We start from the raw sequence: 24,608 nt of genomic DNA, 5'->3' as shown, positions 1-24,608 counted from the left end.
GGAATGTAAGCCTCACCACAATCGGCCTCTTGTCGTGGTCCAGCAGGGCGTGAACTCGACACACTTAGTACACAAGGGTCATGAGGAATGTAAGCCTCACCACAATCGGCCTCTTGTCGTGGTCCAGCAGGGCGTGGACTCGACACACTTAGTACACAAGGGTCATGAGGAATGTAAGCCTCACCACAATCGGCCTCTTGTCGTGGTCCAGCAGGGCGTGGACTCGACACACTGTGTGCACAAGGGTCATGAGGAATGTAAGCCTCACCACAATCGGCCTCTTGTCGTGGTCCAGCAGGGCGTGGACTCGACACACTGTGTGCACAAGGGTCATGAGGAATGTAAGCCTCACCACAATCGGCCTCTTGTCGTGGTCCAGCAGGGCGACGGTAGAGTCCAGGAAGGCCGACTCGAGGGCGACCGCCGCCTCGTTGGAGCTGCCGTCCCGGAGCGCGAACGGCTTGCCCCCCGTGCGCAGGGCCAACACCTCGAGCTTGCGCTCGGCATCTTTGCCGAGCGCGATCGTGTTGATCCTCACTCCCGCCGCGACCAGGTCGGCGAGCACGTCGGCCATGTAGGGCGCCGAGGTCTCTCCGCCGTCGGTCATGAGCACGATGACTGAGCCCTCGACGCGGTGCGCGTTCCTCCTGAACTCCTGCGCGTAGAGCGAGAGAGAGGCAAAGGAAAGACAGGGAGGTTAACCAGAGATTATCTTCGGTTGGCTACCCTGTATTGGGGGAGGGGCAAAGGGGTGCGATAGGTGAGAGAGAGAAAAGGATAAAAAAAGGAAAAAGAAACGCGTACACACACACACACACACACACACACACACACACACACACATATATATATATATATATATATATATATATATATATATATATATATATATATATATATATATATATATATATATATACAAGAAAATACGCTGCGCTTGGCCAAGAGGCAACAGCCCGCGCTAGCTTCTAATCGTCGTCGTCGTCGTCTTCACACTGCTCGCCTTTTCGTGATCGCATATATTGTTCCGTAGCAATATGTATAAATTTTGTCAACTCTACATGTCTCAATATATGCACTTCCTAGAATTGTGACATCGTTCTTCCTCACTGATTGCAAACTTAATAGTTACGTTTTGCAAGTTTGCGATCTTAAAATTTACAGAAAATGAATTGATGTTCAAGATTGCTTCCTGCCTTCGGTAGATGCTATCTTTCTTTTGCTGAGTGCATCAAACCGCATCGAATTCGACGCAGTAAATGTAAAGCAGTATATTTTCTCCATCCCCGGATAGGAGCTCTTTAGGAATACCTAAAGCCTCTCCATGCACGTGGCAGTGGCCTATTAGAAACTCTATAATGATCCCGTCCCATCCTTTTTTTTTCTTTTTCACTCTTTTCTTTTTGTCCCCACTCTTCTTTCCGTCTTTACTTTCCCTTTCCCTAGTGCAGGGTAGCAAACCGGAGGCTTTAACTCTGGTTAACCTCCCTGTCTTTCTCTAATTTGCATATCTCCCTCTCTCTCTCTCTCTCCATGCACGTTTCCGCGGACTAGGGGAAGTATTGTGTAAGAGTCCACCTAGTGGACCTGTCCACTTCGTCTGCTGCTGAAGTGCTGATTGGCCGTGGTGCGCGGCTCTAGCTAAAGCGCACCACAGCCCCGAAAATCAGCACTTCGACGGCAGACGAAGTGGACAGGTCCACTAGGTGGACTCTTACAGAATACCTCCTCATGTTAAGTGCCTCCAACCAACTTTCCTCCGCCCTTCTCCCTCGCTCATCCGCTCAGCTTTCGGGACCAAAGGAACTCACGTAGTCCCAGCTTCCGGCTCCGAGCGGAAGCAACGTCACCGCCCTCACTTACAGCTGTGTAGAGGCGTGAGCGTGCAATAAGCGAAAATTCGGGAACCGGAAATCCCAGAAGCGGAAATTGCGGAAGCGGTGTGGTGCGAGCGACGAATAGGGGAACCGCGGCGCACATTTAAAGGTGGCGCTACTCAGCAGTAGCGGCGGTGCTGCGTGGATGCATTTCTCTTAGCCCAAGAGAGCGGCACTGAAACACTTCCGTAAAACATAGTCCTAGCAACGACCGCACGTTCCGCAGCTCGTGTCGAAGAGAAGCAGAGATAAGGACAGAGAGAGAGAGAGAGAGAGAGAGAGAGAGAGAGAGAGAGAACAGGGAAGGCAGGGAGGTTAACCAGACGCATGTCCGGTTTGCTACCCTGCGCTGGGGAAGGGGTATGGGGATGAATAGAGAGGAGAGAGGAAAGAGAGAGAGAGCACAGTTTTGCGCACAGTGGAAGGTCCGCATCGAGTCTACACACGGTTCCGAAGACGTGTCGACTTGTGGTACTTCAAGAGCGCTTTCTTGACTTTCTGTGCCATCGACGCGTACGGCCAGGGTCCAAGGATCTTCATGACGGAAAATGGTCTATACAGTCCAGCTGGTTCAGTGCTGCGCGGAGAAGCAGAGAAAAGTGAAAAAAAAAAAAAAAAGGCAGCGAGGTCATCTCACACGCTCGTCTGGGTTACTGCCACTCTCCGCAGAGGAAAAGCGGTCTAGGGGATTGAAAAGAAAGGAAAGAAAGAAGAAAGAGAGATCACTGAAGGTGTCGCATCGTCCGGAGATGCACCTTGAAACTACAGGGTCGCTCACTGCAGGTGTGTCGATTTGCGTAACTGCAGTAATGCACCTATCACTCTCAGGGCTTCCGAGGCACGTACACACGCATGCACCGGAAACGTCACGGTCTCACCGCGTTGGGCCACCGCCGGAATTCAAACACCCCGCTGCCAGTTCTTGCGCTGTCCTGCGGCGGTCGTTCGTCCTTACCTCGAGGGCCTTTCTCAGAGCGCATCCGATGCAGGTGCTGCCGCCAGGCACCAAATCTCGCACGATGTTGACGATACGTTCGCGCGTCTGTGCCGACACCGTCGTCAGGGGAAACGGCTTGTGGGCGGCCGTGTTGAATGTCACCACGCCGACTTTCAGATCGTCGGGTATGAGGACTTCGACGAAGTGGGTCGCCGCTGCTTTGAGGTGCCCGATGCGACCGTGGTCCTGAAAAAAAAAATGTATATGTTGCAGAATTGATGTCTGGTGACACTAGCCACGAGAATACGATAGCATTTCGGTGTTATACGGTGCATTATGCCGCAATTCGTAAGCTTGTATGCTTGTCTCTTTCTCTCCCCAATTCCCTTCTCCACGAAGAGTAGTATGTCGGCGATACGCCGGCTAAAATCTCTGCCTTTCATTAAAGGATTCTCTCTCTCTCTCTTGTATGCTTGAAGAGATTACGGCATGGGGGAAAACTTGGTGCTCTGTAGTTGATTCACTCCATGGCAACATTATAGGAGCGGTGTGTATGTCCAAGTGCGATTCTAGTAACAAATTTCATTCATGCACCTATTGCTGGTGCGTGGTCAGTCACGCGTCCGTGTTTACGACGCGCGTTTTTTTTTCATTAATGAATGTGTGTTTGTAAAAGAGGTTGGCATCATGAGTGACGCCTGGTACCACTTTTCGATGGTAGGCGAAAAGTATACACGTTGACATGTGTACTTATCCTTTTTTTCCGGGCGCCGCTTTGCTCCCACTAACGACGTAATTTTATCGTCCAGTGCAAGATGCTACTGCACGATTTGGAACTCACTGGAATGTTATCGTTGATTACATCTGTCGTCTGTGTTCTTGCCGAACCTTATGCAATCAGTTTGCGTGCGCGACATGAATAATGTTGTACTTTCTGGAATGCAAGCGGGCAGCAGCGATTGCACTGGAACCTTCGACGAGTCATGTATAAAAGCCGACGCGCTTGACCCGCAGGTCAGATTTTTACAGCGCAGCTGTGCATAGCTACCCTGCGGCGGTGGTCAATGTCCCTCCGCCGACGCGTAGCGTCTACACGAAAGAAACCTTCGTCTCCAGTTTCTCGCGAATGCTCTGTAGCTCTCAATCTAACGTAGGTATCTTGGAAAAAATCATACTAAAATTGGCCGCTAAGATTACCCTATCATTATGCCAAGTCCTATTTGCTTGTCATAATTAGTTAATTCACAGCGAAGTTGTAAACGTTACACAATTCCCGTCTGCTGTCAATGCATGGCCGTCTACGGAGGGAGTATGGCTATAGAAAGCGGCTGTAACTCTTGTTTTATCGAAACTATCGCGAAACAGATTATACGAAAACTTGCCGCTAAGACGACTCTAACATTACGCCGAGTTTCGTCTACTTTTCTTAATTACGTAGTTCACAGCGACATTGTAAATATTGTGGGATTCCTGTCTGCTGTCACTACACGGACTTCTGCGGGAGGGAACGGACAGCTCCATGTTTGAGCGCTAGAATAAAACTCTAGTCCTTCCCAACTTTCATTCAGCGAATTAACTAGAAAGCACGCTCAATCGCAAATTACAAAGACACGTGTTTAGTTTCCTGCACTCCTTTGACTGCGCCCCGGTCAATGCATATCGTCGCTCGCGCCGAGGCTCGATTAAACGGCCACCTGCGTCCTATACACACTGTTGCCACCAGTGGGCGTTGTGTGTTGTAATAATAATAATAACAGCAACCAATATTTTATTTAGCGTGCCCAGGAACAACGCTAAGGTCCAGCTGTGTGCTGGCGTACGGAAAAAAAAATAAATTAAAAATACAGACGTATATCATCAGACAGATATATATTGCTGATATATATATTCTCTGTATATTCTATATTGTCTATACAGATAAATGTTGTATATATGTAGCGCGCGCGTACACACACACACACACACACACACGCAGAGAGAGAGAGAGAGGACTTGGTGTAGCGTACGCACACACACACGCACACCCACCCACACACACACATACACACAAGCACACGCACAGAGAGAGAGAGAGAGAGAGAGAGAGAGAGAGAGAGAGAGAGAGAGAGAAGACTTGGTGTAAAGTCTGATTTCTTACAGCTACAAACGCACACTGTGTATTTATGCTTCCTATCGCCCACTGGCAATCACCCTAAACGATTTGTGTGCGTGTGTGTGTATTTGATTTGCGAAACGAGAAGAAAGAATGAATCGCATTGAACGCGACGCGCGGGCTGTCACGCTGTGGCCCCTCACACTCACGCGCATGGAGGTAGAGACATCCAGGGCGAATATGATCATCCCGATTGTGTCGTTCTGTTTCTGCACTTCCCGGAACGTCACGTGGACGTCTTTTTCCGAGTCGCCGTGAGGAAGGCTGCGGTTGGTGAAACAGGGAGCAAACGGTAATCAGAAAAAAAAGGGAGAGAAAAAATAACTTCACGGAGCACTTATATAGCAATAGCAAGGTATTAGAGCAGTACGCAAAGCAAGGCCCGTATTTTTTAATGTGCGGAATACGTTGCAGCCAACATTGGCAACTGAACACGCGCGATGGCCAGCCGCCCACGGACACACGTGTGCGGGGTTCATTTGATGACCGCCGCCATCAGCCGTGTTAAAGTGCGATAAGGATTGCCGGCAGCGGGGAGCAGGCGCGCTTGTGTAGAATTTCTTGAAATGAAGTAAACAATAAACAGAAAGATCGACATTACGCAGGCACCATTCGCTAGCGAAAATGTGCCAAAACTCCCTAATACCGTTTCACTTCCGCCGCTTCAACTGCCCTCTGAGGGTGGTTGCGCTACAAGTATGCTCAATTATTTCGAAGGTCGTTTTTTTTACGAATATTTTTCAGGCATGCGATTGGACGCCTGAATTTCACTGTTAGAAGAACACAGAAAAATAAAATATTATTAAAGTAAGAATGATGCGGAACCAATGCTTAATTTGAAATCTACGTCAAGCGAAGATTTCCTGGAGCGGTTAACCAAATGCAATTAAGTTTGTCCATTTCTTTCCCGCGTCCTAGGCGTAAAGGAAATTGCTGCGTCAGTTTTAGGATGTCAAATTTAGAATTTTATTTCCGACAGTTTGTTGGGGGGCCCTCAGGCGGAGCTCGAAGGTACCTGCACGAAGGTCCTTCATGACAACACGACAGTCAGGGTACAGGGAAAAAAAAGTACATACTGTAGTGCACATTGTGTATTAGAATTATGTGGCGTTAACAAAACAATGCAAATTGTAAATGGATGAGAAAAAAGAAAAGGTTTTGCAGAAACTCCACTGGAATTGTCTACGTAAGCGTAAGCATTATGCCAGTTGCACATCTCCACGCAGCCCGGTGTCATTTCAATCTTATCAAACTTGATCCGATCAGTATAAACACTTATCGGTCGTTATCAACCTTATCGGACTCTATCCTACCCTTGTCAACCGTTATCATTTGTTGTCAACCTTATCGGACTCGATCCAAGCCTTATCAACCTTTATCAGTCGGTATCAACCTTATCGCAATTTATCCGATTATTATCAACCCTTATCTGTCCTTATTAACCTTGTCGGACATGATGCGACCCTTATAAACTTTTATTGGTCCTAAACCTTATCGAACTTGATCCGACCCTTATCAACCCTTATCGGTGCTTATCAAACTTATCAGAATTGCTTCGACCATTATAAGCCATTATCGTTCTTTTGCACCTTATCCATCCACGCCGAACCATTATCAACCGAGATGAGACACGTATAACCCATCATCACTCCTTATCATCCTTATCAATTCATTGACTGGTCATCAGCCTGTGTTGCGCAACGTGAAGTGCATGAGCCCTCAGAGATCGGTGGCATTTCAGTCGGCGAAGGAGGCCTGAAAGCAAATCCCGCGACCGCCTAAACGCATCGGAAATGTGGTGTGATTGCAATTAAATTTTGGCAAAACAGGTATTTTCCTGATGTCTACAAGGCTCTAAGTTGGCTCTACATGTGATCCTAGAGATGCCTTTTACTCCGCCATCACCAAATCTTTCAACAAAGCCTTCGTAGAAACTGTTCTCCTTTCGCATTTGTTTTGCGCCGTCGGTACAAAACATTTTTATAGTTCCGGTACATTCACCTTGTGCGAGCGTGCGTGTGTAGCCCCGTGGGTAAGACATTGGACTTCTGAGCGTGGGATCGTAGGTTTGAAACTCACCAGCGCCAAACGTTTCTCCTTTCGAATTTATTCTTTTTTTTTTTTTTTGCGGAGCACATAGTGTAACGCGTAACGGACGGACAGAATTCCTGGTTGAGTCACCTAAGAATGCTTATGGCTCACTCATACTAGGCCGTCCCGACACCGATTTCGGTCTGCCGACTGTCGGAGACAGCGTTTTTACCTTTATGTCGACGCCTCTGTCACACCGTACCAACACCAATCTCTCCGCGGACCGTCGGCAGTTTGTCGGCGTCGGTACAGCGTAACAGAGGCGCCGACACGAAGGAAAATCGGTGTCGGGTCGGCCTAGCGTGAGTGAGCCTTTACGCTTACGCATTGTAAAGTCTCAAGTCACGCGGGCGTGATAATCCCGAAAACGTTCGTTGACGTTGGCGCGATAGAAGTATGCGTTCTACTGTAGGGGTCTGTGGTTCGATCCCACCGTTGGGCACGAAATTCAATAAATTCAAAGGCGAAGTGTTGTCGGTTTACCCACAGTTTTGCGTACCGGTTATGTTTATAGCATCTTTCGTGTGCCGGTCCCGGAGATTGGGCATTCTCAAAATGCGTACCGATCTCGTAGTACCACCGTGTACCATAGATACCGGTGGTACCAGTGCTACGACCGGGAACATCGGTATACAGCAGTGTTACCGGTGGTATCGGTACCAGTGTACAACCATGCGGTACGAGTGCTCCCGGTGCAATCGGGGGTCGATAGTAGCAGCTACATCAATACCGGTACTATACGAGCGTGTGGCACTGGTGGTACCAGTGACATCGGCACCTGTGGTACCACAGTGCAGCGAGGGAGGAGTTCTCAAATTCTTCCCTCGTGACAGCTGGCGTCTTGAGGCGCGGTCGCCGGAGACTCTGCGCCCCTTATCGAAGACGCAGACGCTGCTGTTCGATTAGCTGCGGGCCTCTAAAAAAATAAAGCATATATGGTTCATGCACTCCATTCCCAACCTCAAGTCGCTCAGATATACTTGTCTTTCATCGACTTCAATTGGAGGTTGAGTCGCCATCTAAGTGTTTTAGAGTGTCAGCTACTCGGCAAAACCGCAGCGCCACCCAACAGCCACGGTCAGGATGACAGGGGGGGGGGGGGGGATTCGCAAAGGAAGGTTCGCTTATCAAATTCTAACACGCTCCCTTCCGTGATGGCGTACGTATACGGCTTTGGTCGGTTGCTGTTAAACAACCTCCGAAAAATAAAAAAAAATGAAGAGGCTTGTCACTCACTTGGTGAAGTCTTCGTTGGCACTAATCACTTCCCAGGTGGACCTGCGTTCGCACAGTACGTTGTGTTTGTTCGGCGCAAACGGGTCGTGTTTCCTCCGGCTGTCGTCACAGAATTTGTTCACCTGTGGGTGGAAAGAAGCAGCTAAGTCAGCGGGGGGAACGGAGTCAGCGAGAGAGGGCAACATGTAGCGGTCGATTGATCGACCGAGTGATTGATTTTTTTTTATTCGAAAGTAATATTAGACGCCAACTGCAAAAAATAAAAAAATAGTAAAAACGGACCATCTAGAAAGCATAGTTTGGGATTGTGAAGATCAGACGTACATGTTACCGAAAAATAAGGTAACCGATTATACTACTACAATAGCGTCAATCAAAAATGGAAACAATTACAGTTACCAGTTGCTGTCCCACGAATGTGAGAAAGTAATTACAAAGCAGCAGTCGGTTTACATCTACCTTACTTTCCTCCGAACTATTGACATTGCATTGATACGGTAAAACCAACGAGTTGGCCTCGCATGTTCAGTGCGTCCTCTGCTTCCCTTCATAAATTGCTTATCTGTGCTAACAATTGCCTAAAGAAAATTGTTGGTCATCGTGCCTCTTTTCTTTTTTTTCTCTGTGAAGACATCAGCGACGGCACTAAAACCTTGGTCGAGGAGGAAATAACTGAAAGAAAGGGAGCTCAGCCACTTCGCTCGATCTGCTCGCTGAGGATCGAGTATTGGTTGGGGTCGTGACGTGCACGGATCTTGTGCACAAGATCGTTGTAGCTCAGCATCCGAGTCCTTTCCATGAGGCGCAGCGCTTGAAGAAGGCGGCCCCGATTGGGCCAATGAAAAAAGCTGAGAGAGTCGTCCGGATGTGATTTCTTGGCTGCAACGTCGTTTGTGGCCTTCGTCATCGAGACGTATATGCCAGCACCTGTTCAATTCGTCGGCCAACATACGATGTAGCGTTAAGCTGAGGAAAGAAATAAGTGAGCTCTCGGTCTTCACTGTTTGGACATGCGCACTTCCTGCACGGCACGATCTCAGGCGTTGCGCTGTATTTTTTTTTTGCCGAATTCAGGTTGCCAAAGTTGTGTCGTTATAAATTTTTCGACAAAGTTACTGGTTATAGGTAATTGGTTACAGAAAAAAACTAATTGAATTACAGTGACTGTCACCGAGTAAAAGAAATATTCGTTAAATTGCAAAATTACCAGAAATTTAATTTATTATCAGTAATTGATTACACGTAATTTATTACGTGCAAGTCTGGTTTAGATGTAAAGGAGCCTCCGTGCCTAACTTGACGCCTGAAATACGACTGGAATTAACACGAAGAGCTCGCAAAAAAAGAGAAAATTTTAATCGGAAACTGAAAAAAAAAATGAAATCGCCGCGACCACCGCGCTCGTCGGAAGGGGTGCATGACCTATAGCACGCTGCTCCTGTTTCGTCGCTGTGTGTAGTTTGAGCTCTGGGGAATCAAAAACACCACCCGTGCACTCCGTACAGATGGTAAATCTACGAAGCTGAAATGTGCGGCACCGGTATTTATGTTGACATTAACGTTGTCGCTGGTTTGCCTCGCCGGATCCTCGACCCGACGTCCTCGACCTGACGATCCGACTATCCGACCCGACGAGCCGCCGGATCGGCCTGACGTTGCCGGATCGATCCGACATTGCCGGATCGGCCCGACATTGCTGCTTGGGCTCTGCATCGCGCGCCTGATTTTCTGCCGAGGCGCTGGCGCGACGCCGACGAGGTCTCTCACGCTCCTGCTACCTGCGCTGTTGATCGTATACGCCAGCTGCTCCTCGGGAGAACGAGGGATGCGGGGCCGTCCCATTGCGAAGTCTGAGAGACTGCTGCGCGCGCGCTCTGCTGCGAGAGAGAAATGACGTCACTGTCGGCGTAGCCAATGGCGCGCCACACATTCCGCCGGAGGGTTTCCGTATCGGACCGCGAGCGATTTTTCTAAACATGTACAGTTTCGCTGCAAGATCACCTGTAGCGAATCTCGTAGGATTATTGTTTCGGTATATGCTAACGTCAATATATTTATGTGGCTGGTTTGTTACCAACTTATAGAAAGAAGCATGTTAAAACAATTCCTCCAATGAAAACAAAAGCATTGTTATCATGACGTAAGTAGCCTACATTCGTGTAGCTGTAAGTACTAGTGATGATGCAGATGGCTTAATTTTCAATGCACTAAATTGGTAAAAGGTGACATTTGTATATTCTTTTCTAGGCAAGAACCCCATGGTTGATGTGACGATGAAATAAGGAAAATAGATAAAAAACTAGTGTGGTGAGAGAAACAGTCGTTTTTGGCGAGTGCTCTCATGCCAAGTACTAGTCTGCCTTATAGTTTTTTTTTTAAATTTTCCGATGCTATTCCTTTTCTCGCCTTTCGCGTTGCGTCACTATTCAGAGCGTAGCTTCGCCCGCGTCAGCCAGCCGCGAAGGACGGATGATAAGAGTGGCACAGTATCGAGAGGAAGGCATCGACACGAAATCGCGGCCCTGGTCAACGCCTCCCAAATAACAGGCATGCGCGTTCCGCTTTATGACGTCATGCTACTCGGACCGAAATTTCCACCGTCAAGCCCGGCGCGACGACAGCGGGGACGTCAAAAATCGCCGCGGCTTACTCGGGAGCTTCCCCATTAGATTCTGCGGTAGTCGGGCAATGTCGCATGTCGTCATGGGTTGAAATGCACAGGCCGTGTGCTGTCTAGGAGGCGTTGCCCTGGTTCACTACCCTATGCTGGGAGAAGGGGGATAAGAGAATATAGAGTGAGAGGCGCAGAGAACGGAGATGAGTCCTTCGGGGTTTCACTTACGCCTTCGACGAAGTGAGGCATGGACATGATAGACGAGGCGGCGCGGTCCGACCCGCGGCCGTCGCGCCAGAACATCACCTTACACTGGGAGGACACGCGACAGCCCTGGTAGACGCGGCAAGGCTCGCCGAAATCCATGTACACCGTGAAGTTCACGGGCTCTGATGAGCACATGGTGGCGCGAACCTGTTGGCGGAGAGACAGAGAGAGATAGAAGACAGGAAAGGCAGGGAGGTTAACCAGACGCACGTCCGGTTTGCTACCGTGGGTTGGCGGGGTAGCAGGCACGCTGCTGCATGGGCTAAACGCGTCGGCGGAGAGAAGCGACAGCCGACGCGTTTCCGCTACAGCGAGTCGCTCGAGTGGGAACAGAGACTGGGCACACGAGGAGTTTCGTTATTGTTCTTCTTTTTTTGGTGCCCCAGTGGCACAGCGTCTATTTTTTTTTGTTCGACATGGAGAAATGAAGTAGGCAAGGTATCTTTTTCTCATAAACAGATTTATAACAGATAAGAACAGAGTAGCTCCTGGCCCCTTGTGCAGTTATATATAATGTGTACCTTACTACAAAGTATCCATCTATTCCATCTATCTATTCCATCCATCCATCCATCCATCCATCCATCCGACTAATTAATCAGCTGACTGGCTGACTGGTTATGATTTATTATTGTCCTGTGGCTTAACAGCATTGAAGATGGGAGCAGGCATGGGCGGCATTACAAAATAACATAATGGAACACAACTGACAAACAACAAACATACAAAGAAGTACAGAAACAGGTGAACGTAGCAAGACAAGCAGTATAATGAAAAAACAAAAAACAAAACAAGAACATCACTTAGATAAAAAAACAAATAGGCTTTTTTAAAGGAATGGGTCAGCTATAATTAGAACAACGTCTTGAGAGACGTCATTCCAGTGAATCTGTGTTTACGGAAAAAAAAAAAAAAAAAACTCCGAATATGTTTTGGTTTTCCATCTTTGTACAGCGACCTTACATCTCGTGATTTGTCTCACAAGAGAAAAATAACGTGCGTGCCTTCTTGTATGTCAGTAACATCGTTATGATTAGTTAGGTATTACACGATAAATGACACAATGTTACCAGGTAGATCATCATCATCAGCCTGGTTACGCCCACTGCAGGGCCAAGGCCTCTCCCATACTTCTCCAACTACCCCGGTCATGCACTAATTATGGCCATGTTGTCCCTGCAAACTTCTTAATCTCATCCGCCCACTTAAGTTCCTGCCGCCCCCTGCTACGCTTCCCTTCCCTTGGAATCCAGTCCGTAACCCTTAATGACCATCGGTTATCATCCCACCTCATTACATGCCCTGCCCACGCCCATTTCTGTTTCTTGATTTCAACTAAGATGTCATTAACTCACGTTTGTTCCCTCACCCAATCAGCTCTTTTCTTATCCCTTAACGTCACACCCATCATTCTTCTTTCCATAGCGCGTTGCGTCGTCCTCAATTTAAGTAGAACCCTTTTCGTAAGCCTCCTGGCTTCTGCCCCGTACGTGAGTACTGGTAAGACACAGCTGTTATACACTTTTCTCGAGGGATAATGGCAACCTGCTCTTCATGATCTGAGAATGCCTGCAAAACGTGCCACAGCCCATTCTTCTTCTTCTGATTATTTCAGTCTCATGATCCGGATCCGCGGATATATATACCGGTCAGTGAGTCAGTCCTTAGTTCAATATATATATATATATATATTGAACTAAGGACTGACTGACCGACTGACTAGCTAACCCAATATTTAGTAAACGAATAGGTGAAACGTGCTAGCGTTTTCTTTGTCTCACTGCCGCTCCATCGTTCCGCCTAGCCGGAACCCTTGTGCAGGCGCTTCCGCCAGGCCGCGTTCACTCTTCAATGACAAGAGAGGCAGATCGCTCACCGTGCCAGACTCGCAATAGAGGCTCGGGTAGCGCGAGCTTCCGGGCTCACCGTGTTCGTCGAACACGCCGTAGCGATAGTGGGCCCACTCGTGCACCAGCCGGTACGCTGCGAGCAAGAGGGAGGGACCTTGTCTCTATAAGCGACTTGTAAAGGCAAACACACACCGGTGATTGGCAGGGGTGTGTTGTGCGACCGACCGCGACTGGTGCGGCTATATACCAAAACATTCGTGGGGCCGCAACATTCGTATGGGTAAGGATTACCAACGAAGCTGTTTAGGCTGCGTACATGGACTGTATTATGAAATCGCACTTTTTTTTTATACGGCACCGCGCTACGCCGACACAAGCGCCGCCGCGGTCACCGCACCACCCATGCATCTGCCGCAACTGCTGCCGCCGCTGCGCCGGCACCTCCGACGCGCGTGACGTTGCAACCCCAGAAGCGCAAGTCACGTGCACAGGCGCCGTCGCCACTCTTTCCCTCTCTCATCATTCGTCAAACAGGATTTAAAACAAATGAAGCGCATGAAGGCCAACTTGCTACACTAACTGTACTTTCCTATATATTTCTCTTACAAAGCCGGATTTATGTGTTTCTGTTTAGACCCAAGATATTAAACTTGTTTTTGGAAGTTGACGGAATGCTTCAGACCTACTGCTTCACCACCGCCGCGGGTTGGCTCGGTATTGCACCATCACCGGGACCGGCCCACGCATTCTGCCCACGCGCCGTGATACGGACGTAAGCCGGCCAAGGTGCCCCCCCCCCCCCCCCCTTTGTGCACGCATGCGGGGGTTGCATACGGGAGCTAGAGGTAAACAGCTTTGCTGTAAAAGTAGCAAGTCATGGCGGCGCCAGCAACCGTGACCAGCCCGTCGCCACATCGAGAGGTCTCGCGATTGCGACGTATTAACGTGCGCTCGAACTACCATACCGTCACGTCAAATAACGGTCGGTGCCTATTCCGACGTACCTGCGCCGCTAATCGATTCAGCAACTTTGCGACGCCAACGAACGCAGCTGGAAAAATCGAGCAGCTGACGACTCAGCCGCGACGGCCGCTTTTAGAACAAGCTGGCTATTTGCGACCGACTTATTGTCTCGCGCCCTCCGTGATTCGCTCCCATATGAATGCGCTCTTAGTCCGAGACGTCACTGTCGGAGTCCAACATAGCGAATCAAGCACGGTCCGTTGTCCAGAAAGCCGTTCGCGCGTGACGGCGATTTCCGACTTTGCCGTGACCACTGAGACAGACAGACAGACAGACAGACAGACAGACACAGACAGACAGACAGACAGACAGACAGACAGACAGACAGACAGACAGACAGACAGACAGACAGACAGACAGACAGACAGACAGACAGACAGACAGACAGACAAGCGCTTTATCGGAGGCACACGTATATTTTGTCGTGCATATGGCCGCTCACACGCTAGTCTTCATAGGGGAGAACGACGGAATGAAAAACTTCAAAAAGTGAGTGGAAGAAGGAAAAGGAAATCGAACATTGAGAAGATTGTCGTCACGCTGACGAACAAAAAAAATGAAATCTCGACCTTCATTTTTTCTTCTAGTAACTAATCTATTGTACCGCGAAATAAAGGAAAAATTCTCCCAAAAATATTTTATCGGTGCAAACTGACTTAGCGATTCTCTTCGGAGTTTTCGGAGTTTTAAAAATAAATAAATGAAAATAATACCGAGGATTCTCACCTGGATCCCCGTATATCTCGGCGATGGAGCCGTTCATTTCCGCCAGGAAGCGCGGCGCAAGGTGGATGTACTCGCCGCGCTCGCCGCAGCCCCTCGGCTGCAGCGTGTACGGGGCGTCTCCGTACTGCGGGTTCTCGGCCGCCACGCGAACGTCAGCCGTAGCGAACAGGTTCCCGGTCGCGGCGTCGGCCGTCTGCGGCCTCGGCGGCCACGTGGCCGGCACGGCGATGACCACGCTGCCGAAGTGGACCAGGCCGCCGGTGGCCCGCAGTAGCAGCGACGAGGCAGACCGGAACAGCGCCTTCGACGAGGGACAGGGCGAGCGAATTTACAGAACAGTTTTAGATTGCGCGCAAAACGTATTGCCCTTTTGCGGGACACCGAGTAACGTTGACTGTAGGTTACAAAGATGGTAGCGAGATTTTGTGACATTTTAGGGTGCGCAGCTCTTGGGCTCCCATTCCTGCGGCGAGCGTCTGCGTTGGTGTCGTCTCTCGGCGTCCTCGTAACCGAGCGAACGAGCACAGCGAAGTATGAAAGAGCGAACGCAGATGAAGGACGGCGATAAGCAAAGAAAGCGGGAGGAGGAAAGCGGAGGAGGAGGGTAAGACGAAAATGTGAGAAGTAAAAGCGTAGCGCCGCGCAAAACGGGCTTTGCGGCGGCGATGGGTGCGACATGGCACTAGAGTATAGAGCGCGTCGTCTGTTCGTCGATGACGTCACCGATAACATATATGGAAACAAAGCGCTGCATGAGCGGAGGTCTGTCTGCGGCGGTTGCTGTGAATTGCTACCGCGCGTCACCCACGCGCTGCCTCTCGCGGTCTCCCGATTAGCGAGGCAGTCGCGCCACACTAAAAGCTCGATCCTCTAGCCATTAAACCGCGGGCGCATGCCTCAGTAAACGGAACATCCTTATGTATTTTCCACGTGCAAGCCAGCGCGATGACACGCTTGGCGTGTTTTATGAACTCAGCGTTGTTTTTCGGCGTCATCAATAATACATATAAAAAACTCAAGTGTGATTTCCGACGTCATCAATTACATATAAAAATATTGATTCCTTTAGTTTTAGTATGTTAACGTTACTGACATTAACTGTGCGATTTCCCTTTGCGTCGGAATTTTAATGCCAGGTGGCGAAAGATGCCTGGATGTGTTCATGTTCCGATCGCAGAGACTGGTGCACAGAAGCAGCTTTATTCTATAACATCGGGTTAGACAACTTTGCTTGTTGGAACGAATTTAACACAACCTGCTCAGACTATGCAGGCGCTGTCGGCTTCTGTCATCGTTTTCTACAGGTAGCAACCAAGGTACGGTGGCTAAAATAGTACCTCTTGGTGCGCGGTTTCCACAGCGGAGCACCGCGTTCCTCTAATGGCGCAAACGTGCCCCCCCCCCCCCCCCCCACCTTCTCCGCGTGTTATCAGAACGCCGGCCGAGACGCTCTCGCGTTACGCTAATCGCTATGAAGCAAGGCGGGCCCGCATATGTGCAAATACCACTTCGTTACTTCAGATGCATAAAAATACCACCGTCGATTACTACTCCCTAATGCGCAATTTGAGCGCAGCTCTATACGTGTTTTCATTTCGCGATATATTGGCTGGCGCGGACAATCTGTCTCGGGCGCCATGTTGCAAACGGAGCCAAGTGGGGCGCGACTGCCTCGCTAATCGTGACGCGTGGGCGCAATTCACAGCAGCCGCCGCAGACAGACCTCCGCTCATGCAGCTCTTTGTTTCCATAGAGACGACGCGCGCTACTCTGGCGCCATCTCGAAGCCATCGCGTCGCCCGCAAAGCTCGTCGCGCGCGGCACTACGGTTTTCTTCTCACGCTTTCCGCATACCCTCCGCCTCCGCTTTCCTCCTCGAGCTCCATTCGCGATCGCCGACTTTTATCCTTTTGCTGTGCTCGTTCGCTCGGTTGACGACGCCGACGCTCGCCGCAGGAACGGGCGCCCAAGAGTTGCACTCAAAATATATTGCTGCGTGTGCAGGCGCGCTGCAGTATAACTACAAGCTATAATATGGCGTAAGCTATCATTAGCTACAACGTCGACAAAATCTTACAGTTCAAAAGCACGAAGGGGACGCAACACATGGTGACCACCGTTAGCATATGCCGCAGCATACGGGAACGCGAGGTCAACACAAGGCGACAACGCCGACAAGACCCTGTAGTTCTATGACCGATGTTGCTTGCGGTCGTCGAGTTTTCTCTGCTTGTGTTTCTGCAGACGCCACACCAGGCGTTTTTACTCAGCTTACATTTACGTCAATTGATACTGCCACTACAGCTACGGGCCGTTACACTTCGTGTACTATTCTGGCATGTTGCTATCGCATTGATCGCTTCGCCATAAGGGCGAAACTGCGATTTTTTTTTTATTCGAAAGCTCTCCCTGCTGCATAGAGCTTTTGATGATACGAAAACATTTACTTGCAAGTGAAGTACTCTCCGTCATGTAAGAAATTCAGGTCATTAAAGGACTACGGAAATCACACGTCATAAAATGAAGTATTAAATGTTTAGAAAGCAACAGCATACCTTGATGTTCTCGATGATGCGTTCGTCCGGCTCGACGGCAGGGTGAATGGCCACCACTATGTCTTCGTACGCGCCGTTGGCTCTGTTCAACCGGACACCTCGGCCACAAGGCGTCCAGAACAATGTCACCGTCACCATCACCATCGTGGCGAGTCGCATCCCTGCAGACTGCGACACACGTTTCTAAACCTCTCCTCGAAAACATTTCGGACCGAAATTCAGCCCTAAAGGGGCTTGAAAGAGAAAAAATAAATATTTGTAGTAGTAAATTACCTTTCTACAATAGCAAAAGAAATGTCACTCCTGTCGTTTAGAAGATGTTCAATAAACAAGAAAAGACGCTGCAGCGATAGACGGGATAGCCATGACGTCGCCGACTTCCACCGCATCATGCTTGGGCTTAGTTTGGATTTAGTCGGCAAATACCGTCTGCGTAGTATTCTAAGAAAAAGCCAAAGACAGAACTAAGCAAGATTCGGAAAGTTCGACGGAGCCACAACGGCCAACTGCGAAAGAGAGAAATTTAAATCGGTGACGTCGTGCTAATCTACAGCTGCTGGTATTAGACTGCGAAATTCAAATAATTGAAATTTGACCTTCGTTTTCTCTTCTATTTAACAAATACGAGAAAATTAACGAAGTGCATGTTTAACAGAACGCCGATTAATATAAACCCGTTTTAGTGTTTCTCTTGGCTGTCTCTGAGTCAACACTAATGGGCAGCACCTAAACACATTAAACCATTAAAATACTATTTCAAAAGCTCATTTGTATTGACATGGTGAAAAAAGAACGTCGATCCTTATCTCCTTGAGGCACACATTATGATGGAGTGTCGATAAATGCGTCGAAATTACGTATTTCTGCGCCAAGACGATGCGGAAGCTTAGAACGAAAGTTATTCTGACGTTTTGTCATCTGATTGAAAATTTTTGGCGTCTGATCACTATAGTTGCAGGCTGCGTGCCCTAGGCACGGGTTGTGGGAATGACGTATTATGGTATCTAAGCTGCCGTTTTCATGTACTAAATTCAATTAGTAGTCAACGCATGTCCTGTGTTCTGTCGCTTCTCCTTGTCAAAAGTGGTACAGTTGAAGATGGATCGGCGCCAACTTGCCACATTCGCAATGCTGACAAGCAGTTTTCTTGCCATATCAAACGTGAGAGGTAAATTTGTCTACGTACACGAAGATGCTTCATCTGGCATTTAACAGCGACGTGTAAAGAATAACGTAGATCCAAATCACATTTTTACAATATACGGGAAGCGAAGCTTTCGTGAAACGGTTTGTGAAACGCTATAAATAAGTTTGCTCATTTCGTTCCTGGTTCGTTGGCATAAAAATGCTCTCGCGCACTCGTGCTATGCAATTAGCAAACTCCTATATTGGTTTCTACACGAGGCTGGGAGCTGTCGCGGGCCGATATGCACTGTCAACCCCAGAATGAAGGGAATCACGGTCACTGACTAAGTCTGATGTGATGTATAATCCGACGTTTCGGAACCGCGGGCGGGTTCTTTGTTCACTGAGTTGGACAGGAAACCGTCGTCACTTATGTAGCCAGCACGTGACGTAATGAACGTGCGTAAATGGCAGGCATAGCCCCTGGTGTCCGGCTCATTGTAGCTGGCGTCGACCCCAGAATGCTGCCAGTACTAGGTGTGTGTATACTGGTTTCCTGGGCCTTCGTCAAGCTGTTCGTACAGCTTTTAGCCCAGGTGACCATCCAGATACTTGCTGGAGAATAAAATATGATTTGATTTGATTTGGCAGCATGCTCCACCAGCATGCTGCGCTGGGGTCGTCGTGACGTTCTGGGTATAGGATCACGTGACCATGACTCGCCGCTTTCCACACAGTAGAAGTATGGAGTACTAATATGCCGTAATAGTACGTGCTTACCGTGGTTTTTCCTTCGTTCGGACACGGTTTGTTTGTTCATACGTTTCTATTACTACACATTAGCAGTTATAACAACAGTGGGCTGGCTTAACAAGGGAAGCCTCAGGCTGAAGCTAACGTTTTGTCAAAACGTTCGCTCAAGGCTGAAGATTCCTTTGTTTTGTTACTGTTTATCTCTCCAAATCTCCGTCTTTACGTGAACCCTTTGACTTGTTTACATCATCAGTAGAGATTTCTCTACGAACCAATCAAAACATCGTATTTTTCTGTTCAATACAGCGATTACACGCAACACGGAATAGCAAATGTCATTAATGCGGGTAGCAACAATAGGTGGTTTAAAAATCCATGTCCCAGTGGCGGCTCCCCCCCCCCCCCCCCTTTCAGTAATCGTAATACACCTCGAAGGCTACGCTCTTTCGAACTACATGCGCCAGAACCGATTGGAAGAGGCGGATACAAGTCATGACCGCCATGTTTCGGATACTATCTATTCCCAAACTTAACAGTCACGACGTGTTTCCGGCTATTGAAGGTTCACTTGAAGCTCTATTGAAGCTCTAGCTATTGAAGACTCAATACCGTGTGAAACGTCGTCGTCGGCGTTGTCATCTTCTTCGTCATAGTCATCGTCATCATCATTCCACCACCACGACCGCCATCGTCATCTGTCCGCTTTTTCCTATTTTGTCCAGTTTGTTAGCTTTCTTACCGTGCAGCAATTAATCAGCAACCCCTGAGTATTTTTTTCTACCCTGACGCTTCGTGTCATTGCAGACGATGCGTAATCGGCCACAAACGCTTACGGGACATGGGTTTAAAGACAAACCTAAATTAAGGCATTTCAATTGTGCGCGTCGTTATGTAGGTCGCGAAACTATTGCATACCGAAAGTTCCGAGGCTTCTGTGTGCACGCTTCACGGCAGTTCAGCATTTTAGCTCACCCCACGTTACGTAAACATTTGTGGCCGAGTGTACAGCTCACTTGCGAACCAAAAGGCAGTATGCGGGGTCTAGAAGCGCGGCTGTTCTGCGCATCCACGATCGCGAAATAACAGAACTGCATCCTCCGGCGCTGTCTGGCCTAACGCGCTTCGGCGACTGGAAACATTGGGCATTACGTCACTCGGGGCTGTGCCCGTGCCTGGCGGTTAACACGTCTAGCGTAGCGACCGGTCGCACGCCACTGCCTTTCTTTACGGCGTGAGCGACGTGTTGCCACTGCCTTTCTTTACGGCGTGAGCGACGTGTTGCCACTGCCTTTCTTTACGGCGGGAGCGACGTGTTGCCACTGCCTTTCTTTACGGCGTGAGCGACGTGTTGCCACTGCCTTTCTTTACGGCATGAGCGACGTGTTGCCACTGCCTTTCTTTACGGCGTGAGCGGCGTGTTGCCACTGCCTTTCTTTACGGCGTGAGCGACGTGTTGCCACTGCCTTTCTTTACGGCGTGAGCGACGTGTTGCCACTGCCTTTCTTTACGGCGTGAGCGACGTGTTGCCACTGCCTTTCTTTACGGCGTGAGCGGCGTGTTGCCACTGTCTTTCTTTACGGCGTGAGCGACGTGTTGTTCCCTCACGCGATAATCTTGATTAAGCAAACAGTTTTACTGCATTGTTCTGTCGTCATCTGCCAGGATAGAAGGTGGGCTTGGCTTTCGTCGAGCACAACCTGGATGTATGGATGGAAGGTAGGAGCGTCCCCTTTGAAACGGGCTGATGGCAGTTGCCACCATGCTCAGCTTTTTATTTTTGTTTAACTGTGTTGTAAGTTATTAAAATTCGCCATTTTCTTTAAATACGTCTTCCTACACTTTTAACCTTATGTACACTTTTAACCTGCTGGGCCTGAACAGCGCTGCCTTTCGAGGCACGCTTCGTGCAGTGTCCACAATCATTTCAAAGATTAAGATAAGATTAAGATTAAGATAAAGATAAGGCCTTCAGCTATTTGCAATCACAAAGACAGCACAAACAGTCGCACTCATCGACACTTACCAAACGTTCAGTGTGACCACATCACAATCACTTTAAAGACGGCAAGCCTGACTCTCTGCAATTTCACTCGCGACAAAAACAGTCCTAACTTACCAGTAATTCCGTGGGACCACTGCTGCTTCCCACGACTGCTACGAGTTGATCGTGGGGCAGTCGATCCAGCGAGGTTCGGGCCTGCAGCGCAGTCGCCGGACAGGCAGGTCTACAGCACGAGGCAGCAGCCGCTGAGAGCCGTGAGCGAGAGACTGGATAAAGTGACCGTGGTGCCCTTTTTTTTTTCCGGAGGCACGTTCTCTCCACCATGCGGGAGAGGCAAAGAGGTATCGTTTCGTCTGCCTGCGTTGTTTTGCGCCTCGCATATGCAATGTCTGTTGCGATGATCTGTTCAGGTGGTGTTGTGCGAAGCACTGGCCTTCTCGTGTTCAGGCGCCATCGAAATCCGATTCCGCATACACACCCAGCCTAGCGTGGGAAATGGTCCGACGTCTGCAGTCCTGGTAGAGCAGCACCTCTCCCTCATGCCGTGGGAGAGGCTGCTGCCAAGTCTGAGACCAGTGCACAACTCCTGGGAAAGCTCAGGACCAATTTGAACGGCTACTATAGGAAAGAAGAGTATACTGCCAAATTACGAACCAATGGAGGAGAACTTCTGAGAAAGAAGAAATGTCAGTTGATTGCACGTTAGGGTGTACTGTTGTAAAATAAATGATATATAAAGATAGCGTGCAGCTTTTGTGGGGCGGAGAACAAAGGTGCTACCAATTTCCATTGCTTGTCTGGAGAAGTCTTCTGATTGAGTCCAGCGTAGAAGAATAACAGAAGCAGTGTTGCGAATAGGAGTTTCGGAGGGTAAATTTAATTACATGTGATACGACCTAGTGACAGTAGCATCAAGCTTCACGAATGTAACTTGCACTATACAAATTCATTAACTGCAGTGGTTCCTTGCCTTGTTTCGGGTGTTTCCTATCGGAAGCTTATTAGAAGAAAAAATTAATTGGTGACTTTAACGCCACAAAACGGCACGGCGGGCAGTTACGGACTCTGACGCCGTAAAAGAGAGCCCCGAAATAATTTAGGCAACAAGGGGTTCTTATAACGGGCATCTATCTAATGCGCGATTACACGTGCGCTTTCGCATTCCACACTGCGTCAGAATGTGGCTCTCGAGGTTGGGAAACAAACCCGCAACCTCGTTCTCTGCACCGCAGCGCCATAGTCACCACAGCGGGCCGGCAGTTATTAGAAGTAAACACTAGGTTTATTTAAAGTTAATTTAAAAACTTGTCATAAGCTTAATGGAAAGGTTATTTGTTTATTGGAACCGAAGTATGAACGCTTATTAGAGTCGGAAGTTCATTGAAAGTTTATTAGAAATTTATTGGATGCTTAATTGAAGCATATTGAGAACTTGCTCGAAGTTCATTGGGAGATTATTGGATGGTTATTAGAAGTTTACTGGCAGTTCATTGCAAGGTTATTAGAAGTTTGTAGGCAATTTATTGCAAGCTTATTAGAATTTTATTGGCGGTATGTTGGCGCTTATTTTTCTACCAAAAGATGGACACGAACCAAACACCGCAATGCCTGGCAGATGCCAACTGGCTACCTGTAAAGTTCAGCCGATAAAAAATGCACTCAGGTTGAGCGTAATACACTAATTGCCCTGAAATAGTAGCTGTAACACAGTACACTAACAATTTGTACAGCGCAAGGATGTTCTAACACGTAATGTATGTGCTACACTTAAATTTCCATCCGTAATGTAAAATATGTAAAGATGCACCGTGCCGCCTTCCACCATTTAATTTACGACCGAGGAAGGAGCCGAGTTGGCTCCGCAACTTGGATACCAGCTTTCAAAGCGCGTATGTTGCATACGTTTGCAGTCACTGAGGTACTAAAATTTGAGAGCCAGCCGAGAAAAGTATAAAGTTGTAGTAGTATATAGTACAGTACCGTGTCGCCAACATCCTTCTGTGGCAGAAACATCAGCAACTACTCTTTAGAAAGCAAGGTTGTGTCGAAGTTCTTGTGATGCTATATTTAGTACACGACGAATGCGATAGCACATGCGATGCTCTGCTGTCAGACAGCGCAGTGATGTCGTTTTTGCCATGTGCAGCCATCGGGAAAGAGGATTCACGCGTATGCATCGCGAGCGGATCTCGGATCAAACAGCGCACCGTGCTCGATGCCCGCGCTACATAATCTTGCGGCACTGCCGGGTCGGCGATTGCCAACGCCATCGGCAAAGCTGTCTGTCCTACGGTACATAGTTCCCGTGGGAAGGCTACCTTCGACTCACGAGAGGCCGTTCACTGCCGTGGGGCAAGGCAATCCGTGGACTCTCGGGGTTACGACGTAAGAGTGCATTTGACAAGCGAGCGAACGCCGAGTCGCCGCCGCCGCAGAGAGGAAGGCATGCAGCCTGTCAGCGTTCGTAACGTCCGTAGTGTCGGGTGTCGCATGTTACGATTGCTCGGGCGGCGAAATCGAATGCTCTGAATGGACGGCCAGCCGGGAAAGGGGGTCCAACGCCGAAACAGCCGCCGCGCACGATGACTTGTTGACTGCGTGACAGTGCCCACAGAAACAGTTCTGTATCGTGTGTGTGTGTAGTATTATAAAAAATTCTTTTTCTCTCTCTCACCTATCGCATCCCTTTGCCGTTTTGACGACCAGAGATAATCTCTAGTTAACCTCACTGTCCTTCCTTTGCTCTCTCTCTCTCTTTCTTTCTCTACGTCGCGCAGATTCTGCGAGACGGGACGTCTGCGGTTCACGGGCATCTCGGATGCCGTATAGTAGACAGACGTTGTGTGCGTCGCGTGGAAAAAAGTTCTTGAGACGATGGCGGTGTGTTTCTGGCGCCCTTAAAAGTTTCGACGCGTAACGAGGCCGCGCAGGCGCCACTACACCGGCTGCGACAGCGGTGCAGTAAAATTTGATCAATTTAAGAAGACGAGCATTAATCATCATACCTTGCCGGTGAAGCAGCGCACTGACACGGACACAGGGAAGAAACACTAGAAAAGACGACATTGTGTCGTCTTTTCTTGTGTTTGTTCACTGTGTCCGTGTCAGTGCGCTGCCTCACCGGCAAGGTATGATGATTAATGACCAACTAGCCAAACTTTCCACATTATTGAGCATTAATATATTTTGAACATTTTAACACAAGGTTTAAGGTAAAAGGGATACGCTGGGAACGGAAGTTTAAAAGACCTTTGCTTGCGCGATGCGATTTTAGAAAAAATCTGACGAATAATTTAATCAAGAGCGTAGACCTTGTGTTTGCATAGAAAAGTATAGCGTATGCGGCATTGGTAAACATTCGCCGCCAACAGCGAAAATTCATCTGCTGCGTCCATGTAAT

The 24,608-nt window shown here is 48.7% G+C and overlaps 1 protein-coding gene across 1 annotated transcript in view; it reads right to left on the bottom strand.

Moving 5' to 3' along the window:
- LOC126533573 (calcium-activated chloride channel regulator 3A-1-like) overlaps positions 1-21,860 on the bottom strand; it is a 39,981-nt gene extending 18,121 nt beyond the window's left edge. Inside the window, exons 1-9 of the mRNA XM_072289538.1 lie at positions 21,323-21,860; positions 17,329-17,496; positions 14,774-15,074; positions 13,051-13,157; positions 11,136-11,321; positions 8,294-8,415; positions 5,116-5,230; positions 2,833-3,060; positions 158-655 (exon numbers count right to left, since the gene is read on the bottom strand). Of these exons, the coding sequence (XP_072145639.1) occupies positions 158-655; positions 2,833-3,060; positions 5,116-5,230; positions 8,294-8,415; positions 11,136-11,321; positions 13,051-13,157; positions 14,774-15,074; positions 17,329-17,496; positions 21,323-21,532 (1,935 nt within the window). The 5' untranslated portion in view covers positions 21,533-21,860. The remainder of the gene's footprint in view (positions 1-157; positions 656-2,832; positions 3,061-5,115; positions 5,231-8,293; positions 8,416-11,135; positions 11,322-13,050; positions 13,158-14,773; positions 15,075-17,328; positions 17,497-21,322) is intronic.
- Positions 21,861-24,608: the final 2,748 nt, after the last annotated feature.

This window comes from Dermacentor andersoni, chromosome 7 (assembly GCF_023375885.2).
Source record: "Dermacentor andersoni chromosome 7, qqDerAnde1_hic_scaffold, whole genome shotgun sequence".
Lineage (NCBI taxonomy): Eukaryota > Metazoa > Arthropoda > Arachnida > Ixodida > Ixodidae > Dermacentor > Dermacentor andersoni.
The sequence above is the reverse complement of the archived record's forward strand: the minus strand, read 5'-3'. Positions and strand labels throughout refer to the sequence as shown.